Below are 24,121 nucleotides of genomic sequence, written 5' to 3'. Positions count from 1 at the left end.
TCTAGGAATTTAGTCCTTATCCCACTTGTATGCCGAGCGGTGAGATTTCGTTCAGTCCTCTAACATTTAAAGGCGGTTTTCATTCCATTCTTCATATATTCCAGTACAGGGTCACTGGTAGACAGCGACGTGGCTCCTAGGCAGCTCTGAAAAAAGATGGATACTGGAGGTGTTGAATGGGAACAACGAGTACGGAAGACAAATATGATCAGATATTTAAGGCATGTGGGTGACAGACGATCCAAGTCACTCAACTCAGACTCAAACTGAAGGTCTCAGTATTTCTAAAACTGTAGGAAGATGATGTTTTGGAATTGCTCCACTGTGCCATGTTGCCTGTTGCGTCACTTAAAAAGAACAGTGTGTAGGATTTAGTGACATCTAGCGGGGAGGTTGCAGATTGCAACCGACTGAATACGCCTGAGCCTCCTCTTCACAGCGTGCAGGAGAATCCACGGTGGCCGTGAAACCTATGAAAAACGTGAAATGTTTGGTTTGTCCTTTTATGGGCTGCTGTAAAAAGCTAGAGCCTGACCAATTTATTGCTCGTCCAATTTGATGTGTTACATTTGGCGGGCGAGGAACAATCAGCTAAGGAACGACTTTTTTTCCGCGAGCGGTGGACAAGCTGCTAAACCATCACCGCCCACCCTTCCGCTTCAGGGATGCCAACAAAGACTGCAACTGAACTGCTGCTGCTATAATTTAATGGAAAGTGCAATAATAGTTTTCGCGTTCATTGTTTCTCTACAGACACACATCTTATTACATTAATATATTTAATCTATTAATTCTTATTTTGCTAAGAGGGCTGCTGCCTAACAAAATTTTGTCGTGTATTTATATGCAATGACAATAAAGAATCGCATTTATCTAAATAGGCACATGTGTTGACTGCTATGAGCGAATATGAAAACAGATCATAATGCAGAAAAGGATTGTTGGGGTCATTAGGAAAGTGAAGAAAAAGTTCTAACTATGCATTTCTTTTCTAAATTATGGTTATTTACAATTATTAGATATCCAGTGAAGTTCACGGTGTCAATGCACTGACGTCATTATGGACAATAAAGCCTATTGTTACACTCTTAAATATCTTGCCTCCATTACATATCTTTGTCACGTTTCAGTCGACATATCGATATTTCAGATTTTTGTACTTCCCAAGATCGATATCAGCCCCAAAAAAAATCCAATATTGGTCTGGCTGGAGTAGAAACGTGGCGGTACAAGATGGCGGGCTCCGTGGAAGAGGACCCGCTCCTAATGTAGATATAAAGGACTCATTCCAAGGTAACAAAAAACTACGATTCCTAGTTTAGAGTGGTATTATATTCCCCCCTGAACCCGACACACTGAATCTTTAAATAGTTTGCAGTCGCAGGGTTTCTGTAAGTGAGCTGATTGGGTGACATAAAAAAATCAAACATGTTCACGATAAATAAAACCCTCAAGATAATTTGTCTCAAAGTTAAAGTAATTGCATTTCATGATATAAACATTTTCGTCATTAATTAATAAGGCCCAGATGTAAAACTTGATAATATGGAAAAATAACTGGCGTTGTGTGGTAAAGCTGGGCCTCCAGCTGTGTCGCTGACACAACGCAGATTCAGATTCAGATTCAGATTCAGCTGGTTGAATGAATGCTGAGAGACAGCGTGGGGAGTCACACTCACATCATGATGCACTGGGAGCCTCTCTGAGGACATTGTGAACGTTTTAGCGCCTCGTCAGACATTTATACCTCTTATCAAAAATGGATTCACTCCCTAGAAGTTGTGTATGTGCATTATGTACTGTACGCTGACAGTATGCTCATATCGAGCTAGTTGTGCCCTGAAACTTCAGATTCATTCTTTATGATTTCTGGGATGCAGAGTGCACTTCAATTCACAAAAATGCTCCGTTTAAAAACATGTGACAGACATAAACCCATAAATATCATAGCACAGGAACATGAACCCATGCGCTCACTCACACCCTGTACATCCATGCTGCATAAAAAGATGCAGATCTATTACACACACACTTGTCTGCACACACACACACACACACACACACACACACACACACTTACACACCTACACTGTGATTTAATGGCGAGGCTGTTACTCGTCTCGTGCTCGCAACTCTCCCGGGACACATCTGTCTCCTGCTGCAGCTGCCATCTTCAGCCCCGGTCCATCATGTAACAGAAAAGTGTTGCGCATCGCCTCAACAGTTTCACTGTGGCGCTGAAAGATGTTTTTTTTTTTTTTTTTTTTTTTTGTAACAGGATGTTAAAGCTTGCCAGGCTAGTTTACAGTTGGTGTCAGCATCGTTTCACCCTTAACTCCTGTGTCCATGATGTTTGCTGCGATCGCCATCTTCTTCTCTACTTTAGTCAAGTCTGTGCGGGGTCGTTTGCTTCGGTGTGTCGAACTGACCGATTGACGGAGCAAGAAATAAAACCAAAGACTTGCTCGGTGTATCTACGTAGTTGTTTGCTCACAGAAAAAGAGAGAGAAGTAAATAATGTTTTAAAAAATCGGATAGTTTGAACACTATCTTACATGTGTAGCTTAGTTTACTAATCGTGATGAGTCTTACTTAGCTTGTGTAATGAGTTGAATAATATCATCTGTGGTTCAGTTGGAGCTTTACAAAACTGCCGTGTGTCATTGTTTTGGTCCTTATTATGAATGTTAGCATCACGTTCACATGTAAAATGACTTATTCTGAGCACTAGAGGAGTTGGGCTGTCATGTGTCTGAGTTTTGTAGGCAAAAACAAAATGTTTCCACAAAAGTTAATTGTACACTTTGCCTGCTAGCAGCGTCATTTTATCTGTTGTGGTGGTTCGCTGCTGCTAATCGATTGGAGTCGCTGCTGAAGATCTCAGAACAGCAATTTAGTTGATCTCCATGTTGAAAGCGCCATCTAGATATCACAGGGTCAATTAGGAATACGAAAATTGTACAACTTCCTTTTTTACTTCTCAGAAGCAACTGAACGCTGAATGATGCCCAACGGGTCACATTAACGCACGGCTGTTTATCTGCTCTTCAAAAGCTCCTGTTTGAGATGCAGGGTTGTTATTTGAACACTTTTCTGTGCTCATATTGCGTAATCTGTGTCATAAGCACCAGACAGATTACTGCATCTTTACACACAGGTCATGCTACTAGATAGCCTGCCAGTCCCGCGCTGCGACTGTAGACGCAAAAGTGTGGCTCCATGGGGTGCAACGCTTCGGTGGCTTTATTTACCACAGTGGCAATAAATGAGCTCAATGAATGACCCACAATTCATTGACTGGCCCACATGATATCCAAACTGTTTGACGGTCTGATTTTAAATCTATGACTCCAAAGCAGAGACATAGATCAAAACGGTCGAAGACTGCGTGAGTCAGAGTGCAGCACTGTGAAGCGAATGGAGCAGCAGGAACCTTTGTGAGCAACCACTGGTCACTAAAACGTGTGTAACTCAGTTGCTGATGTTGTCACGGTCTTGTGCACCATTCACGGGCAGCAGGAACAGCCTCAGAACTTTTTGATCCACCTTCACAGTTTTCTGTCACACAACAAAACGAATGGGATGTGCATGAACACAGAGAATCAAACCATGTGGTGGAGGAGTTGTTGAGATGACATTCGTTCAGGTCCAAAATGTGCCTTATTCGTAATTTATCAAACATCTGCTTTTTCGGTGAGCATCAGCCTTTTGCGGGCAACGAGTTCAGCTGGCCGTGTAATCATCTGTCCGACGTACAGCATCTCTTTGCTACTTTTTGGTGTTTGTCGCACACTGTGGGCTCTGTTTGGGCAGCCTGCTAAAGTAGATTAAAACCCACCTAGGCAGATAAAATCACTCTGTTTAAATTTTAGGGACATCTTTCATTAGTGGAACAGGTTATTTCTCTCTTATGAAACCAAATTTCATGCACTGCTGTAACTGAGTGACTGTTGGCTTCTCTGTGCACAGCAGCTGGCGAGCACCTCCTAATGTTCTGCAGGTGAGGAGTTTAGGAGACATCTGTGAACTGTAGCGTCCAACAATAATCTGTGTGTCCTTCAGGGCACATCTGTAAATTGTAGTGTCTACCAATAGTCTGTATGTGAGGAGGAGTTTGGGGGACTTCCATTAATTATAGCTCTCCCCCCTCTAAACTGCATGAGTTTCACCACCCGTTGACTAGAAGTAAATCCTCCACCTGTGGGAAACCATGCTTTATAACCACTTGGTTCTTGGACTGCTTTCATCTTCTCCATCTGGAGCTGCATCTCTCTTGGCTTCAATCTTTCTCCCATTTTCGGGTGGATCTTTATCTCCACCTCCCAAAAGCTGTTAAACTTAACAGGATTGTTTCAGTTTTTTATATTGTTTCACTGATTTCATTTTTGTTTGTTTGTTTCTATTATCTAAATAATTAACTTCATGTGTACAAAATATCTGTTATCATATAATACGTGCAGCAGTTTAATTTATAATAAGTTAATTTATTTGTTGCACTGCCCATTTAGTTCACAGTCGGTGAAAAGGCTTTTTACCAAATGAGTAACTTTTCTGATTTGAAGTGTCTCTCCACTGTTCTCCATTCTTCTCATCAGTGCAGACAACCAGATTACATCCAGTAACAGAGGCTGAGTACACACACACACACACACACACACACACACACACACACACACACACACACACACACACACACACATACACAGACTTTGCCATCCATTTCAAAACTTTCTAAAATAATATCCTGGTGGTTTGGGGCCAATAGAAAAAGATATGGACCGCTCTGTGTCATAATAAAACAATACAGACCTCATTCTGAACTCAAACAGAAGCCTGAAGAAGTAGTCCATGAGTTTGTAAAGTTTGAGTAGACCCCTGATGATAGTTAGATGAGATAATTAATTCCCCGTTTGTGTCTGGAAACGTATTACCCAAAATGTTATCCTTTAGAAATCTCATTCTTGTAGGTTTATATCTTTTTTTTTTTATTGTTTCTTTCCTTCCACTGAGCTACTGATTTGTATTCATTTCAGCACAGTATGACCATAAACTTGTAGAGACTCCCTCATGACAACTTATCACAGAAGAGCTATTGATTTCATGTTTTAGCCATATTTCAAACTGTAATATACTTTAGTTGCAAACAACAGAGACTGTTTGCCAGAGGTGATGACAGTGAAGACAAACTGACATCCAGGGTAGAACAGCTCACTGAAATGCATTCGAGAGTTACTATTTGATTAGAAAAAAAACAACAGATGATCAACAAGCAGACTTGGATACTGAAAAGGCGACTATGTTATTTAATTAACTTCTTGCAGTAACAAGGTTGCTGTTTGGCAGCCAGCTTTAGAGCTGGAGCTGAGTGTCTTTCAAAGCATCGTGGGGACCATTTTACAAAAGAGTTCCTCCTCACAATGTCATTACCACACAACAATAATGCTTTAAAATCAGGCAGCAAAATGTTGCATTTCTTATTTTAAACAGATTTTAAGTCTCAGTGTTGATTTTCACAGATTGTTGCTCACTCACATATCTGCCTCGGTCTTTTCACACCATTAAACATCTCAGCAGAGAGTAAAAGCAGAAATGTTGCAAAACTCGAACCACCTTTTGCAAATGATGTTAATTATGGGTTGGTTAATGAACTAATCCAGGCTGTAAAGCAGCACCATTAATGCTCTACAGATACAAGCGGCTAAATACAGACGCAGCTGACTGCAAACAGCTGGGGAGGGGAAATTAAGGGACATTAAACCAAAACATACTTGAGTTTTTCTAAAACGTCACAGTGGGCCAACTACTTTAAGATGTCATTATTGTCCTTTCCAAAGGAGATCCAAATGGAAAGTGAGAAAGTAAATACTGAAAGGCTACAAAAGCAAGTGGCCAAAAATTGAATCAGAAAAAAATAAAATTTTATTTGATGGGGCTTGAAAAAAATCAGCTGTAATATTAAAAGAAGAACAAGGAAAACATTTTTCCTCTAAACAGTAGTGTTTATATTTTTATTTCCCCTGATTGAAAACATCCATATGTAGCACAGCATGAAGACAATTTTGGCATAAAAAACAAAAGATATATAGTTTAATTGATGTTTGCTGATGAATATGATGCAAAAAAAAAACATCTAATGACAAGGATTTCAAAGGTTTCAGATGTCCTCTGAAAATTAAACAAGAAACAAACAAACAAAATTAGGACAAGCAGCTCATCAAAGATAGAAAAAGAAAGTTTCATGTCTCAAACTGACCCTTTTATAGAAATAGACCAAGACTAATTTCTAATATATGAAACTTTTCAGATTCCTCATATTGCAGTCCATTTGTTTTAATGCTTATTTTTAGATGGAGCTTTGGTTTGCACTTTCACAGCTCTTTAGAAATCTCTGGTTTCAGCCTTGATGAATCACTCTTCCAAACGCCCTCCAGACTTTCACTGTAGAGGCACTTCTTTGTGTGAGGTCTTCATTGAAAGACGCCTAACATATATTTTCTTTGTGTCTTTGCTTTGTGTTATCCGTCCTTGCAGGCAAAATGGGGAAACAGAACAGCAAGCTGACCCCTGAAGTGATGGAGGATCTGGTGAAGAACACAGAGTTTAATGAACACGAGCTGAAGCAGTGGTACAAGGGTTTCCTGAAGGACTGTCCCACCGGCCGGCTCAACCTGGACGAGTTCCAGCAGCTTTATGTCAAGGTGAGGCTCCACTGACTCACTTTCACTTGACGTATTGCACACATATTGTCTGCTACAACACAACACTGACTCCCTTTTGTATGTGCTCGCCACACACGCTGCACAAACTCAGCACTCAGAGCGTGCAGAGTAGAGCTGACTGCAACAGAGCAGGAGAGGTTTAGCCACTAACGAAGGGGTTCAATAGATTAAGGTAGAGTAAAAATAGAACAAAAGAACAAAGCAGAGAGAGTTCAATAGATTAACAGTAAACTTTGCCAGAAGAGAACAAAGAGCCACCGGCACTGCAAAGATTAGTTGCATTGAGCAGTGCTGATTTCATCATACCAGATTTTAACATGTTCTCATTGTGGTTGATTTGATCATCTAAGAAAAGCCTCAATTTTTTAAATTTTATTTATGTAAAATAAATGTTTTATCAAGAAATGACCACCAATCTCCTACTTTGGTACAGTAGGAGATTGCCATAAAGCCTTTTGATCTGACGTTAATCTGTTTAAAGGAGTACTACACTAACATCGCCATACATCCTGTTGACACAAAGACATTAGCATTCTTTAAAGTGTGTTTCTGCACACCTGATAAGTGCAAGTTCAACATTTACCCTCCTGGGAAATATCTGGCTCTGCAGTTGCCAGGTGCTCAGTTATGTTCACCAGCTATCTGCTCACACACACACACACACACACACACACACACACACACACACCTGGACAGGTCGATTTTGTTTAATTGCAAATTAAAAGTGGTAAGACTTATAAAACTGAACCAAAACAGAAAAGGTGCCGACTACAAAACCAAAATAATTGCCTGAAAGATGCTAAAATGCTCCGCAGAGCTATTGGGGACTACAAAGTTATGTGATCACTCTGCACAGGATTGTCACTACAGGTGACCCCTTACACTTTACACATAGCCATGTGATCTACTGTTATTATATAACTTGTTTATTAGTGGGTCTTTGATTTCAATCATTCTGAACAAAGGTCTGGGGGGGCTTTCGTTTTTCAGATACACAATTCATACTCTTTAAGTAAAGGTTTTGCATGAGGACAACTACTAACACTATTAGTAGTTGTAGAAATAACAGCAGGGGACAGACAGCAGCATCAGTAATAGTACTGAACAGTCACTAGCAGAGATATCAGTGTCAGTTATTAGCTGTTTGTTCATTTCCATAAGACTAACACAATGCATCCTTCGTGGGTTTCCCCACACTTGGGATCAGGGTTGGTCGGGGTCACATGACTACACTCTGAATCACCACAAGAAACTCTGTTAAATTTTAGCAGGCTTGCTGCCATGTTCCCATTCACCCCTCCTGTATCTGGGCAGAAAACCAACAGAGAGGCTGATATCAGAGGCGCTCAGATGAGTATCTTCTCATGCTAATACGTATCCCATCGTATCTCATTACTGTTGACCGAGCGGTGTGAATTTGTTCCATGATTTATTAATTTAGTCTTACAAAACAAGGAGGAACACATTCACAGAAACAATGATGATGTGAGAATGGAACCGAAATGGTGATAAAATAGGAAAAAATGGCTAAAAATGTACATTTGACCAAATTTTATTTACTTCTAGAAAGGCTTTTAAGTCCATAACGAAGTACTGCTGACTTTAAAAAATGGATTAGTTTTTTTTTCTGTCACCAAAGTGATCCCCCACTGTGACCTAGTGAACCTTAATTCAATCATTTGTAATAGAAAAGTACATTTGCAGATGTGTCAGGTCCATGAGGAGCCATCTGCCTTCAGGAAGACCTGACTGTGACCGTAATTATTTTTGAAATATGATTAAATAAAGATTCAACTTGACCTGGTCAGGTTTTGGTAATTAGCGGCAGACACAGAAAAACCATTATAAAAACCACAAAACAAAAGACAACAAGTGTGTTCTAATATTACAGTGATTAATTAAGTTCATTATGTACTAACTTGCTGTTACATCAGCGTCTTGCGTCCGCTTGTACTGTATGTTTTTACTCCCTGAGAGTTCTCATGGACGAAAGCACTCAGAGGAGTGTAAGGATAGGCATTAATCTTTTATCAGTGGTGGCAGGAAATGCTTCATAACCAAAGGGGGCTGTCGTTACGTAACACACGCCTGGGCTTCGAGGGCATGGGTTCACTTCCTCTAAATGCCATCGGACCTCATGCATCAGCTGAGACCGGATTTGGAAGAAAGAAAATGTGGAAAACATCCTAAAGAAGTGAAGGTATTCTTCCCCTCAAGAAAAGGGACATCTATCAGCAACAGACATGACATTTTCCATTAAAACGTACCGTAAGGCACCAAAATCTTTCTCATATTGAACTGCAGAAATGACCTGGTGCTCCTGGGAAATGAGAGGGGGGCTGGCAGATCTGACAGAGGCTGAAAACATATCCCCTAAGCTCTGTTTGCAGCACAATGTGACGGCACACGAGGAACAGTCTGCAGCGTGCACAAAAAGGGCAACGCGCCTCACATCTAAAGGGGTCTCGTAGGCTTCGGGGGAAATCCTATTATTGATGCATCCTATTGTGTTTCTAGGCAACAGTGTATCTGTGATAGAGCTTTATTTAAATCCAGAAGGCTGATAAAGTGGAACAAAAATACGGTCTGCTGCGACCTCACATTAACGGGACAGATTGTTCCTGTGAAGAGTGACTGTGTGTGTGTGTGTGTGTGTGTGTGTGTGTGTGTGTGTGTGTGTGTGTGTGTGATCGTGTGTCGGGGGGGCTCGTGTGTTTAGTAGGAGGGAGCGAGGGAGAGACACTACGGCGGGTTTGCGTTGGCTGAAAGTGAGAAACAGAAAAGGGAAGAGATGAGAAAAAAGTTTGCAAGCGAAAGGAAGCGTGTGTACATTATTTATTATTCATTAGCTCCACCAGAGTGATGAGAGATGTACGAGATGAGTTTCGAGTCCCGATGCATGAGATCGGCATAGATCTTTATTTTCTATATTTTTTACACCTTCTCATCTCACCACGTTTGAAGCCCTCCCTGCCAGGGTGCTAAACGCAGCGTTAGCTCCACTCGGCTGCCAGCCTGGAGTTAATGCACTGTTGTGGTTGGACACAGACACACTGTTCTCTTTGTTCCTTCTGTGCTACATCTCTCGCGCTTTTAGGAAGATAAAGGCAAAGGGGTTGAAAGTAGGTGTAGCACGGCGGCTGGAAATGAAAGGACAGCATCTGAGGCGATGCTGTATAACCACGCTGCATGGTGCAGTACAGTATTTCTTTGTATGCTATAACAAGGATGACCAGTTCTTGTGCTTCTTACATTTGATGAGAGCTTTTGAATTACTTTACATACAGGTGGCAATCAGAAAGTACAAAGACAGTTCCAAATGCAGCGAGTCGGGATGCTGGAGGACGGCTGTGTTGTTGCGGGTGAGAAATGTGTGTTTTCGACATGCTGTGACGGGTGTGTTGTCATGTTGAAGAACCTAAGTGACATTTTGTGTCTTGGACAGTGACGTTCTGCCCCTCGTGAAGCGTGTTTACATTTCAAGGGTCAGTTTCCAGAGTTTGACACAAAATGTGCTGCTCTTTGTTCAGGTTTGTGGTGAAATAGCAAATGAACACATACCAGCGGTCACAAAGACACGTGTAACTCAGGTGATTTCATTTGGAATAATTACTGACAAAGGTTATAGCTTGCCTCCGCTCTGTGCACATCATGTTGGTCTCCATTAACGCACAACAGGAGCAGTCTCTGAACTTTCTGATCCATCCTGACGTCATCATAAAAGAAAATGTGATAATTCTCGAATCAGATTAATTTGATTTATTCTGAGAGTTACTTTCGATGACGTGCTGGATTCAGACGTTTAGTTAAATAGACAGACACATTCAGATTTTAGATTGTAAAATGAGGTGAAAGGGAGACCATTTTCCAAATGATAATACCACAATTTAAATGTCCATTAGTACGGTAAATTAAATGGTAATAGCTCATTTAAATGCATGTTTATGGTAAAGAAACCAGTACTGATCTTCACTGTCATGAAAAAAGTCCTTCAATGAGGCCTCGGTTAAAATGAACTATACATTTTTTATCATTTATTTTTATGGAATTTTGAAGATTCTTATCTTTAATTATCTTTAATGTTACAAATGCTGAGACACGCTGCACATTCAAAATTGTCCGTTTGCTCTTAGCGTCGTACATCCTTTAATCCACTCAAGAATTATTGAAGACAGGAAAATGCTCTGAGGTAGCTCTCTAACATCTAGTCGACTCTTCAAACTATAGCTTATGTGTGCAGTTTTGACTCCAGCAGAGGAGATTAAATCAAATGAAGGAAAAATGAACGATGCAACATAGCTGATAAGCTACCGTAGTACACATAATTTCAGTGTTATAAATTCTTGTGTGACTGAGCCTCAATAGTCTTGCAACCGACACCATGAACTTCAACTCAACTGCAGCGCATTGCGACGCCAAGTGCAACACAAGCGTCATTTTGTCATCCAGCACTTGGAAATGTAATTGAACTTGTTGGTCTTACAACGAGGGTTCGTCAGGGGCTGAATTCGATTGTACGACTGACCAACAAAAACCTGGTCTTAAGTCGGTGTTCCAGAGTTTAACTGTTATTTCAAGGGTGCATGTTTAAAACAGTGGTATGCACCTACTCAGGTGCTTTGCCCTCATAAGATTTGGACAACCCTGTAATGCACATGTGCTTTAGATCATGAGCTTAGATTGTTAAAATATAGACTTATTTCGTTATATTGTTTAATAAGTGGATTTTTCCAGTCAATTGACGTGTTTATTAGTGTATCAAAGGATTATTTTGTGTTTATGGTATAATTAATGTCTAAAATATGACTGTGACAACCTAAAGTAATATTTTCAGATTGCCTGGTTTTTATTCCAACAGTCTATAACTCAATATTCAAATTCAGATATACTGTATATACTGTACTGTCGGTATCACTTTACAATGATATATAACACAGAAAGCAGGTAATCATCACAATTTAGACACTTAAACCAGCACAAGTTTAACATTTCTTCCTGATCATGAGCTTAAAGTTTTACTCAACTATCTAATTGTCAATAAAGTAATTATTCAAATCTACTCTTCCAGGACCAACCAGTGACGTCATAAAGAAACTGTATCTGAGCTGTCCCGCTGACAATGAATGAGCAGCTGACTTTTTTGGCTTGTGTTGCTGACTGGAGAGCAAAAATGTGTGAAATCACTCAACTCTGTCGATATGAAGGTTTATGATGCCTGGTCTGCTTGTTTTCGTTTCTCTAAGAGGAGTGCCACTGTTCATAAATCCCGACACCGACTCCCGAGATCGTTTAAGTGAATCTGCAGCACTTTCTGTTTCCCGGGGGAAGTTCTCGTTTAGCCGTATCCCCAATGCCAGACAAGTTATGAAAAAGTGGAAGAGAAGCTTCCGTGCCAATTCACAGTCAAGCGCTTGCATGCCACGGCGTGTGAAATTTCTCATCCCTGACACTGCAGCTGCTCTGTGAGCCATTTGTAACAGGATAACGACACTCCCTGAAATGTTAAGGTGATAGATTCTGTCACTAGATCTTTTTTTCTTCTTGCGCTTGATGCATGTAGTGACAGCCATGCACACGCACACTCAGACACACACATTTAGCTTTGATCCATGCACAGCAGAACATTCATTCTTTTTTAAGGGGTTGTTTGCACCCTCATAGTCTCATAACATCCGTTGTGGGTCCGTATATGCTGGTGTGTAGATTGATCGTGACGTGAAATCAGTGCCTTTGGTCTCCTGCCAGCTGGTGTTATTGTGACGAGGAGGCTTTGTAACATCAGTATAATTGACTTCATCATAGTTTCTGCTACAAACAGCAACTCTGCCTCCGTGTCTTCCACTCATGTTACTCTGTTGTTGGTCCTGTGGACAACACATACATTGAAATACAGACAACAAACAAAGTTTGACATTTCAGTCGGGTCGGCTACCGAAGTTTGATGCTTTTATGAATACTTTCTACTTGCAAAAAATGCCATGTCATTGGTAATACATTTCCGATATCTGGGCTGCATTTAAACTCACGGTTTCAAAATAAAACACACATTTTGCTACGTTTATGTCGGAGTAAATCTGCTCAGCGTTAGCCCAGCGTTTTGGTTTTTTTGCTTCAAGAACGTTCTGAGAATATTATGCAATGTTTTAGTAATATTTTTTTTTTGGGGGGGGGGGGGGTTGGTTCGCAGAATGCCATTCTTTCATGTGAAATAACGTGGTCTAAAAACATTATAAAATATTTTGTGTTAACATTCTTAACATGTTTTTTATAACATTGTCACATCAAATGTGTAGTAAAAAGTTATTTCAATGTTTTAAATGAGTTGAATAACCTGCTTTGAAAACATTATACAAATTGTTTGTGGTGAAATTCTTAAAATGATTTTAAAATGTTTATGGGGAACATTTTCCTGTATTCAAAAAGAATATTTTGGGAACAAAACAAATTTACCACGAAAAGCATCATTTTTAGGAGGGAATGAGCCACATCAGTACTATACGTAGCTTCTTGGGGGCCCACGTAGATAAAATCACTCAGTTTTAACTTATGTAAGTCAATCTCAAATTAGAACTCTTAATTTCACCGCTTTCAAACTAATTTGTGTCCACATACAGTTCACGTGACTGAAGGCTTCTATGTGGTGAGCTAGAGTTGACATGTTAAGCGTTTAGGGAACGTTGGTAAATTGTGGTATCTTTCTTGCATATGAGGCATTTTTGGGACATCTGTTTATTTTCTGATACACTCTCCCCCTCTAAACTACATGAAAAACTAAAGGATGTGTACCGTAATGTGTTATGTAATTTTCTCTTTCTTGAATTGAATTATACACATGGTATAATTGGTAGCAAAAAAAAGTATTGTATGTTTTTAAGCAATACTCAGCATATATTTCAGCCCTATTCCCAATTTACAGTTTTTAAGGTCTTGGATTTCACTTTTGATATCATCATACAAACATTTAACTTGTGGTTTGTTGCTTTAGATGAGAGGCATTATGTTGGGGGAAAGAGTAAGTCCTTGCTGTAGATTGGATGCATTGTTGTGACATTGGCCAACACACAGACACACACACACACACACACAAACACAAACACAAAGGCACTGACGCACACACAGACGCTAACCTGATTATAGATGTATGGCTGGATTCCGCTCCGTTGGGTCTCGCTTACGTGGCCTCAAGGCTTTCACTGTTGACGGGTGTGGCGTGTGTGTGTGTGTGTGTGTGTGTGTGTGTGTGTGTGTGTGTGTGTGTGTGTGTGTGTGTGTGTGTGTGTGTGTGTGTGTGTGTGTGCAGCAGCGACCATTGGTCATTGCTGGCTGTGAGAGTCCTTATGGTCCCCACAGACAGACAGACAGACAGACAGACAGACAGATAGGGAGGTAAATGAAGCGACAGGGATACTGACATCATCTGGCCAGCAGCCTGTTTCTGTGAAGAAACATATGTCAGCTAATCACAGGAGACAAAAGATAGAAAAGATGGAGATGCAGCGTTACACTGACATAGAAAATGATCTATAAAACCCCCATTTTTTTCAGGAGGACTTCTTCAGCTTGATGTAGCTGACTCTCAGCTCAGACTTTGTCCTTTTACAAAAATATATATAGAAGCTTATTCATATTTATTAATTATGTCATACATTGACAGCCATACAGCCGAGAGCTGAGTGATATCCAATTTATATAGTCCTGTAATAAGTATTACGTTACGGTAAGTATTTTGCATTATCGTTAGAATCAATTTCAATTACATGTGTAAAAACTGCTGGTTGAAACTAACAAAAATGTCATATTTCCATGTTTGAGGTTTGAAAGACGGGTTTCTTGATGTCATCTTGTTGCGCCTTTGATGAGCATCTAATGTCATTATATCATTTAGTTGCTAAATCAAATGCCACCAGCCTGCTTCAGGCACAGTTTGGTGTTACGCCAAATGAAAAAGGAAAGCCCGACCACTTGAAGGATGCTAACTGTCGGGTTTGCAGCAAAAAGGTTGCCGTCAAAGGCGCTCTTTATATATTTCAACATTCAGTGTCAATAAACAGCTCCTCTTCTTCATAGAGTGTATGTGGATTATGAAAGCATCATTAGGATTATACTGTAATAGTGGCAGAAAACAAAAGTGCAGTCCAGAGCTTGCACGTATGTTTCCCCTAATGCCCTCACAATATTATATTAGTGTAATGTCATTTGTCCTTCTTCCTCTCGTCTGCTTCTCCATGTTCCTTTCTTCCACTCTGTCTTTCCTCTCTTCATTCCTCGTTCTCTCTCTTTGCCCACTTCCTCTCTGTCCAAGTAGGCTTGTGGCTGCCATACACTAAAAATAGCTTTTGTCATCTCAGAAGCTCTCATGCCATTCTCCATCGTTATCACAACACAGGCACGCGCACACACACACACGCACGCACGCACGCACACACACACACACACACACACACACACACACACACACACACACACACACGCAGCTAAATGGCTCCTGAAATGCAAAAAATTCTGTTAACGACATGAAGTGCTTTGTGTTGACATGCAGAAAAACTTATGTTACTAAGATAGAAACAATTTGAAGCTACAAAATGAGCTCAGAATGTGCGGCAGACAAATGATAATAATGAACTCAATCATTGTGACTGTGAGTAGCTCACGATGTTTAGAAAGCACACAGGGAGGAGAATCTAACATTGAATTAGCAGACTGTAATTTTTCTGAAGACAAACAGTGTTGTTGTTTTTTCAATCCTTGAGAACGGAAAATTGGTGTTAATTGCTAAGAGTCTGTGCACACAAAATGGAGAATATGAACACATAAATACAGTCAGAGCTGCAGAACAAAAGACAGAAAATAGATGCATCGGCACAGAAAAAGGGACACTAACGGACAGATGGCTGGATTTATGATAATGAATTGCTTTTGACCTGTCAGCTGCTCTCTGGCTTCTTTGCAGAGTTTCACTTCAGGCTGTGAAGATGTAATTCAATTATTCAGCAACTTTTCAGCGAGCCTCACCTCTGCTGCTAGGGTGTGAGAGCAGGAAAGAGGAAGTCAGTAAGTGCCTTTAGTTGCACAAAATATGATAATACGATCTATTCTGGGGGGGGGAAATCATATTCAGATTGAGCTGCGTATAACCATTAGCACAGAACGGGATGGTGAACAAGGCTATTAGCCTCACAGGGCAGGTTTAAATCTGGTGGTGCAGAGAGAGGGAGAGGGGGGGGGGGGGGGGGGGGGGCAGGAAGAATGATCCTCAACTGGTTAACAAGGGTTCGAGCCACAGAGTCAGCAAGTATCCACCCGAGAGAGACGCTGAATCCCAATCAGTTTGACCTCTGACCTTTATATGGTGGCAGACGTAACGAGAGAGATATAATTTCCATTTCTCTTTTATGTGAAAATAGACATATGAATACAAATAAATGATATGTCGCTTACGTGGGTGCACAGGTCAGGCACAGGCCTGCTACATCATTCAATATGGGATAAGGTGTCTATTCATATTGTTCTGTCAGTGTTTCAACTATCGTTGTCTTGAAAGAAACAAAATATGAACGTACTCAGAACTGCAGTTACGTCCAGTAACTACTATTTATTTAGCTAATTCCTGAGCACCCGTTTTATTTCAACTCAGTGTGGAAGTCGCATTAATTCGCAGTTTCTCTGCTCGGTTGCGTGTCTGAGTTTCATGAAGGGCCGAGCAGAAGGTAGACAGGTGAACGTTTCATGAGTTACGTGACTTTAAATAACGTGTCGCTGTGTGTGTGATGTCATTATGCAGCACAATGAAACTAAATTTTGGGACCGATTAGATGTCTCCCCGATGATATTGGGTAAGAATCCCAACATCTGAAGTGCCTAATAATTTTTGCACAACTACGCTACATACTGTAAGCAAATTCTGCTGAGATATAATTGTGGCTTAAAATACGCCTTCGAGGTCGAGTCAGGTCGCCATGAGTGAATCAAAATACTCTGGAAAGAAAATGGGTCTTGTTATTCAGTGGAGCGGCCTTCCTCTTCCCAGCTTGTTGTGCTTTGGAGTAGCACGTTATTAGATGAGGAGCCTTGCTTTCAGTTTCTTTCCCTCCCGCTCTTCTTGTCTGATTTTTACTCTCTTCATCTCTCATTCTTTGTAATCATTGCTGTCAGTCAACTCCTTGTTCCTCTTTCCGTCTAATGTTCTGTAGGATTTTATATCAGAAGTATCGACCAATAAAGGAATGATTTAAGACTTGGGGGAATATCCTTGTTTGCTTTCTGGTTCACAGACAGATGTCTGATTACAGTTTTGTGTCTATTTTTGGAGTTATAAGCTGGAACTGTTTCTTGGCTAATCAGTGGCTTCCTGGAGACTTTGATTAAGATTAAACAAATTATAACTTGTTGATATTTAAATGTGCCTGTAGGCAGATTTTATAAAAAATTTATACAAACCCTTCAAGTCTTCATGTTGTCCCAGGCTGACTGCCTGCTGGGTCCAGCTTTATATTTACTGGATCATTCAGCTGTGAGAGGGATGTACACCTTTTCAACCCTTGGCAGGAATGAAAATAAACTGTTTCAAAATGAAAACGTATTCGTGTGAACGTAACCTCAGTGTAGTGCTTAAACAGGAACTAACAATACTCTCTGAACTACAGTATACCCCAGATTTTGTTCTTACATTATGTTCTTTGCTGTCTTATAGTCTGTCCTCGCTGACGCAGCAGTCTAATCAGCTTTACTTAACACGACTACCAGACCGAGCAAAACCATTCTCTCAACTAAAACACAGGAAAATGTGACTGCTATGAAAGTGAAATGACACTAGAAATACACATTGGTAAAGTTGTTCAAATCACTTGTGGTTTTGTAGCTTTTAATCAGCAACATCTGAATATCATTCGCCGGGGTACTCTGTCACACAGCATCGCCATCAGATACCCAAAACAGATTTATACAGGGAGTCTGTTTTTCCAAATATCAAAAACATTTAATTATGGAGGCTAATCTAAACACAGAGTGAAACAGCTGAGACTGCTGACCGGGGTAGAAGAAAATGTATAAATACCCATAGAAACATAATACTTATCTTTGTGAACATACAACATAACCTACACATGCCCTCCAAGTATCAGTATAAATATTGACCACATTGGTGTGAAGGAAGAGAGAAAACATCTTTTTAGGTTCTTATCAGCAACCAAATTGTGTTTTTAAGACTTTCAGAGAAGAGGGACTGTTTGCAAATGTAAGCAGTGTCCTTACTAAGATTGGAGCTGCACATTGTAGCACCAGACCAGAGTAAAGCCTTTTCAATGTCAAGATGGCTCACAAGGAAGATCACTCTGAATGCACAGAATATTTTGTGAGTTAATGGCTACAAATAACTCTTACACTTACAGCATAATGCTAATACATAAATTAGCACATGCAAGGACATGCATGTGCCAGCCAATAGATGTATTAGCAGTGTCTGACCCGCGAGCAATGTACTTGTTGGTCAATGCCTATGGTCTGACACTGAAGTCAATACCAGAGCTAGAATAATCTTATTACTCTTGTTTCATGACCACATACAGATGCCTTAGTTTGTTTATGTTTTACCAGCTATACTGGAAATTTTACTTTTGAAAAATCAAAAATGAAATAATTGGAAGTGCTCTCTGTAGTTCGTTTTGTCCCTCAGATTCTTGTTATTTGGCCATTGACATTGCGATACAAATATATCTGCAACCATCTGATATGCTTTGCCTTATCCCGACTACGGTTGAATATCAAGTGGGGACAAACAGCCCAAAGTCAAAGTCTGGTGGTAATTTACACTTAGATAAAGAAGTAGAAATTAGAGAGAAAGAGGGTGCATTAGTAACAGCATGCACACTAACCATGAAGGTTTTGCCGTTTGAAGTCATTCATGAAAGATATCCAAACACTTTAATGTCAGAAATGCAGATACGAGTTTTTGAATGTGTCCTTTGAAAACGTCAAAAGTGAGGATTGAACGAGAGAAGTAAAATGAGCGTTTTGTGCCAAACAGACGAGTTGCGCCTCAGGCAAACTTCAAGCAGCCACCAGAGCGCAGGCAGGGTGCCCATAGCTGTGAGCCAGAGCAAAAGAGAAAGGTTGCTACTGTTCATATTTATGCAACACATGAATACAGCACACAGCAACGTAAGAGCGCTGCTAATTACTTCCAGCAGCCAGCTGGCAAAATCATAATGTGTGTAATGCAGATGCTCTTCAAATGGGTCACAGACTTGTCTGCTGCTCGTGGGACAGCGTGTCATGAGAATAGCTCGATGATTGCATGCACCTCAGGGTTTGAATAAAAACACATTCAAATTAGATCCTCGGCTTTTATAAATGGACTCGGATGTGGAGGGGATAGTATCAGACATTTAGACATCTTCTGGGGTTTTTAGCCTCCTAAAAGTCACATGGAAATGACATGAAGGCCGCAAACGCCCGCATGCAGATTCAGAAGTGGGAGTTTCTCGTGCGTGTGCAGATGCACAGACTCCGACATGATTGAGCAGTCATGAATGAGGAATTCATGCTTGATTAGGAAGAGCCAAGGAGGTTTGTTGACTCATGTAAAATGGAGGCACAATGTAAGTAATGAAGCATACTGTAGTCGTCCAGAGAAGACTGAAAGGAGTTTAGCGTGTTGTATTTTTCTCGTGGTATTTTCTCACCCCCCTCTCCCCTCACCCCTTTCACCCCCTTCCGCTACATCTCACTCTTCCCTCGCCTCTTTTCCTCCGCTCTGTCTGTCGGCACGGTCTGAGCCGGAGAAGCTCTCAGGCTGATTATGAGCTTCTTTTTTTGTTTTTTTAATTATTATTATTTCTTTTTAAATGTGACTTCAAACTGCGCAATCTGCCGTGGATTTATCTGCCAGGCACTTAAAAGACTAGCTGTTCTGGACACACCACTGGCAGGGGAAGATAAAGCGAGCACATCCGCCTTATTTTCTCTGTTGTTCTGCCTCTCTTTGAATTGCATCACAAAGAGCGGAGGGGCAACCCTCAGGTCTACCTGCCAAACCTGGCAGCCAGCAGTGAGTCACTCCCTGCTTCCTGCCCACCACCACCACCACACACAAACACACACACACACACACACACACACACACACACACACACACACACACACACACACACACACACACACACACACACACATCCCCGGCTGTTTTTTCTGTATCTGATATAGATCAGAGTCAGAACTTAAAGTTGCCACAGCACGTCACATTTTTTGTGCTAAAATGTTGATAAATACCCTTTTTAACCTGTGTCATGGCCTTTTTAATATCAGAAGGATCAGTTATCGGGATTATTGATTGGGAATCTTTCTATGCCGGTAGTCTGATGCATTTTCCTCTCATTCTTTCCTCAGTGCCAATAACTGCTCCCCTCGCCGTCCCCTCAGGCGTGAAATATGCTTCCAAACTCAACAGTGCCATCTGCTGTTGTGCTGTCATTTACACTGCTCATGCAGAGTTAGTGCTGCCAGATGGGTGTTTTGTAACCACGGAGACAGATCCATGCCAAATTCCCCTTCAAATCACAAGCTGAATGATTGTGTGCCGTCCAGGAATCAGCTGTTTGAGCTGATTCCTGGATGGCACAGCAGTGACTCACACTGTTTGCAGGGACATCTCAGCAGCCAGTCCAAATACTTTAAACAACCTTTTGGTCAAGTTATGGTTTGCATGTGGTGTCATAACCACAGCTAGTGAAACTTATCATCATCGGTGGCTTATGTTCCTATGAAGTGGCCCCTCTTCTTGAGAGCACCAGTGCGAAGCCAAATCCCTCGAGACCGAAGCAATCTTACAGACCTTAACCACAAACAAAGGTCATATGTGTATTAATGCAGCGATAGATGTCTCCCTCGTTGTTGCAGTCAGGCGGAGGATAAGCTGTCGTTTTCTACATGTGAAGGAATCAGAATCAAATCTTCCAGATTCATTTTAAAATGTGTATATCAGCTTCTTACTGAAAGCTGTTTAGCCTCCTTAAAAATTGTAATCCTGAAGATTGCAGTCCAGGTTGATTTGGCAACACTGTTGGTTACCGTGGTAACAGCAAGTGGTTTTAAATGTGACAGTAAACGCCATTTGAGCAGCTTTGTCAGACGGACAGCAGAAGAGCAACTGGTGTGTGTGTGTGTGTGTGTGTGTGTGTGTGTGTGTGTGTGTGTGTGTGTGTGTGTGTGTGTGTGTGTGTGTGTGTGTGTGTGTGTGTGTGCGTGCGAAGGGGGTACTGATGAGAGGAAATGATGGCTACGGTAACTCTGGACCAAGCGGCAACCAGCAGTGACGTCACACGTTGGTTTGTGCACGGCCGATATGAAACCTCGAGTTCAGAATTTGGTAGGCACCATCTTGGTTGTTCGGAGCGGTTTGGAGCAGGAACTGACCATATTTGGACAAGCTGGGGCGGAGCAACCGGTGGATCTGACTCGATCTGATTGGAAACCTGGCAATACTACATCCCGCTCACCAATATCCGTGAACCTGTCTGCACCACAGGTCTGTCAATCAAACAGACACGCCCCTCAAAACAGCTTTTTGTAGATTATTTTCTCATTAATGGCGGGATTATTTTCAGATGGACGGCCAGAGAACTCATCAGAGGGAGTTACTTTAGCTAACGACACTGACTAGAAATAACTAATTGACTGAGGATTTTATCAGAAGCTACGTCCACTTTTATCTACAGTCAAAGGTCTGGATTCTTTCCACGTGCATCGGAGGGCAGTTTGAATAACAGACTTCAACACTAACAATAAAATCTACTATAGAGGTTTGGTTTCATTAAATTCTCCACTAACTTTAACTAAATGCTTGTTGTCAGTGTGCTTATTTACACTGTTTAATAAGACTACAATGAGGCGTCTGAATCTATTGTTAAAAACATTCTCTGGCATGAAATCCTGCTAACTTGTTTAGCTTTGATGATCCTAATATCACAGCAGACACCCATCTGAGAGTAACCAGAGGATGATTAAAATGTATTTTATAGAGCAAAGGGGATTTTGTGTGTGTGTGTGTGTGTGTGTGTGTGTGTGTGTGTGTGTGTGTGTGTGTGTTTTTTCTCTGTGTGGAGACCCCGGAGGCTTGGAAGCAGTAGCAGCTACAGATTTGCGCTGGCTGAGTTTCTGTAGCTTCCTGGCATGTCACTGTGGGTTTATGTAAGAGCGCACGCAGATGCCGTCTCTCACGCAGACACACACACACGCGCTGTGACTACCCCAGCGATGGATTATGCGTGTGTGTGTGTGTGTGTGTGTGTGTGTGTGTGTGTGTGTGTGTGTGTGTTTCCTCTCTTTCTCCCTCTTGAGTCCTCGCATTCTGCTGGATGAAGTGGCAACTTAAGCGATGCTTTGACGAAGCAATGTATACAGCCGTATGCAGCGACAGCCAGTCCCTGTCGAGCCGCGGTCCTCCCAGCGTGTTTCTCCAAATAGGCTCGACGGCATCTGACAGTGTTAGCAAAGGGATGCACGAAGCATAAGGCATTATTTACACAACCCTCTGGTGCCACGGTGGAAGGATGGAAGCCGTAAGAAGCGAGTCCAAGCTAAAGCCTCTCTGTTTTACTGACGGGAAAATACAGATCGAAAGTGCTCCGAAGGGCAAATCGCAGTCTCAGACTGACATCTGCAACCGCTGCTCGTATGCTGGGAAGATGAACAGCCAATAGCAGATCTCCTTGGTATTGTCAATAACAATAGAGGCAGAACAGCGAGTCCTGCGGGGCCCTTAAGCAAAGACAGATGACCTTGTGGGCTTCGTGAAAGCCGTGTCAGAGAATTAACAGTATAAATCCATAAACTCTGATTAAATGAATATAACTTGTATTGTTTTTTTGTTGTACTCTATTTTCTGATATCCCGGCTGTTGTGGTCACCGAAAAGTTAAAGGTTATGGATTCAGTTTTCTTTTGGCACCAGCCCTGCAGGTGATGATAACATTCATCCAAAACGATACTGAACTATTCATATTGCTGCGAGAGAAGAAATGCGAGCACAAATGAGGTCTAAGACTCCAGAAAGTGTGTGTGTGTGTGTGTGTGTGTGTGTGTGTGTGTGTGTGTGTGTGTGTGTGTGTGTGTGTGTGTGTGTGTGTGTGTGTGTTGCAGCAAGTGGAACGATATGGAGAGAGAGAGAGAGATTTGAAATCAGACTCAATCAGTGAAAAAACGAAGTACAAACAACAGAGCATGGCATCGACATGGCAACGGTCCAGAGCAGGCATTATGGGACAGCGGGTGCATGAGAGATCACGTGTAAGGTTATCCCTTGGGCTATTGTGTGTGTGTGTGTGGTTTGCACAGGTCTGCAGCCTGTCCAGCTTCCTGTTGTATGGGAACATTTTGGCAAATTACACATACACTTATTGAGGCTTAATTTCTTTCTTTTTTAATGACAGAATTATTTTAAACTAGTATGAAGTTGTGACTTGAAACCTTGAAACTTGAAAATATTATTTATTTAGTTCAATGTGGGCGGCACAGTGGGGGCCTTTCTGTGTGGAGTTTGTTCTCCGTGTGCCTGCGTGGGTTCTCTCCAGGTCTTCCGGCTTCCTCCCACTGTCCAAAAAACATGCACCTCAGGTTAATTGGTGATTCTACAAATGGCCCTTTGGTGTGAGTGAGAGCGTGAACGGTCTTTGTTTCCGCCTGTCTATAAGTGTTGGCCCTGTGATGGACCGGCGACCTATCCAGGGTGTACCTAGGATAGGCTCCAGACCCCCATTACCCTGTTCAGGATAAAGCGGGTATAGATAATGGATGGATGGACGGTTCAATGGGAGTCGGCACTTTTTGGAGCCAAACTCTCATGGCACTCGGTGGTTTTGCAGCTTAAACCACTTCTGCCTCATTTTTTTGACTCGAAACTTCGTCTAATTTATATACAGTCTATGGACATAATATAGTTTTTTTTTTTTGACTGATCAAGATAATAAACGGTATCTAAAACTCAGAAACAAATGAATTACCTGATAATACTATCAACAAATCAACTGAAGTAGTTCATAGTTAATGGTCCAAGAAATATACACATATATTTAGTCTCAGCATGTGGGGAGTTGCCTTCTAACTACATTTATCAGGGGGCTGCAGAAAGACCCTAAAATTAGTTCCTGCAGGCTTCTTCAGATCACTTTCACTTGTAAAGGCTTACATTTTTGTTTTGTTTTGTTTTTTCATTAATTTTTGGGGTTCTCAGATAACAGTAATCCAGTTACATGCTGCTCCCAAACTGCAACAGAATCTGTGTGTCGTAAATATATCTTCATCGCTGTTATATCCTGACCCTCGCGAGCTCATCACTGGAAGCTTTTAAGCTGCAAAGATGTCTGTCCAGTTTAACTGTTATCTGAAGAGCTGGCAGCGCAGGCGGTTTAG

The 24,121-nt window shown here is 41.3% G+C and overlaps 1 protein-coding gene across 1 annotated transcript in view; it reads left to right on the top strand.

Moving 5' to 3' along the window:
* The window catches only part of vsnl1a (visinin-like 1a), a 34,081-nt gene that overhangs the window by 1,810 nt on the left and 8,150 nt on the right, over nucleotides 1-24,121 (top strand). Inside the window, exon 2 of the mRNA XM_069158649.1 lies at nucleotides 6,532-6,698. Within this exon, the coding sequence (XP_069014750.1) occupies nucleotides 6,537-6,698 (162 nt within the window). The 5' untranslated portion in view covers nucleotides 6,532-6,536. The remainder of the gene's footprint in view (nucleotides 1-6,531; nucleotides 6,699-24,121) is intronic.

Source organism: Embiotoca jacksoni, unplaced genomic scaffold (genome assembly GCF_022577435.1).
Source record: "Embiotoca jacksoni isolate LCO1_2020_lvr unplaced genomic scaffold, fEmbJac1.0.p SCAF_23, whole genome shotgun sequence".
NCBI lineage: Eukaryota > Metazoa > Chordata > Actinopteri > Embiotocidae > Embiotoca > Embiotoca jacksoni.
This window is presented reverse-complemented; position numbering and strand designations above follow the sequence as displayed.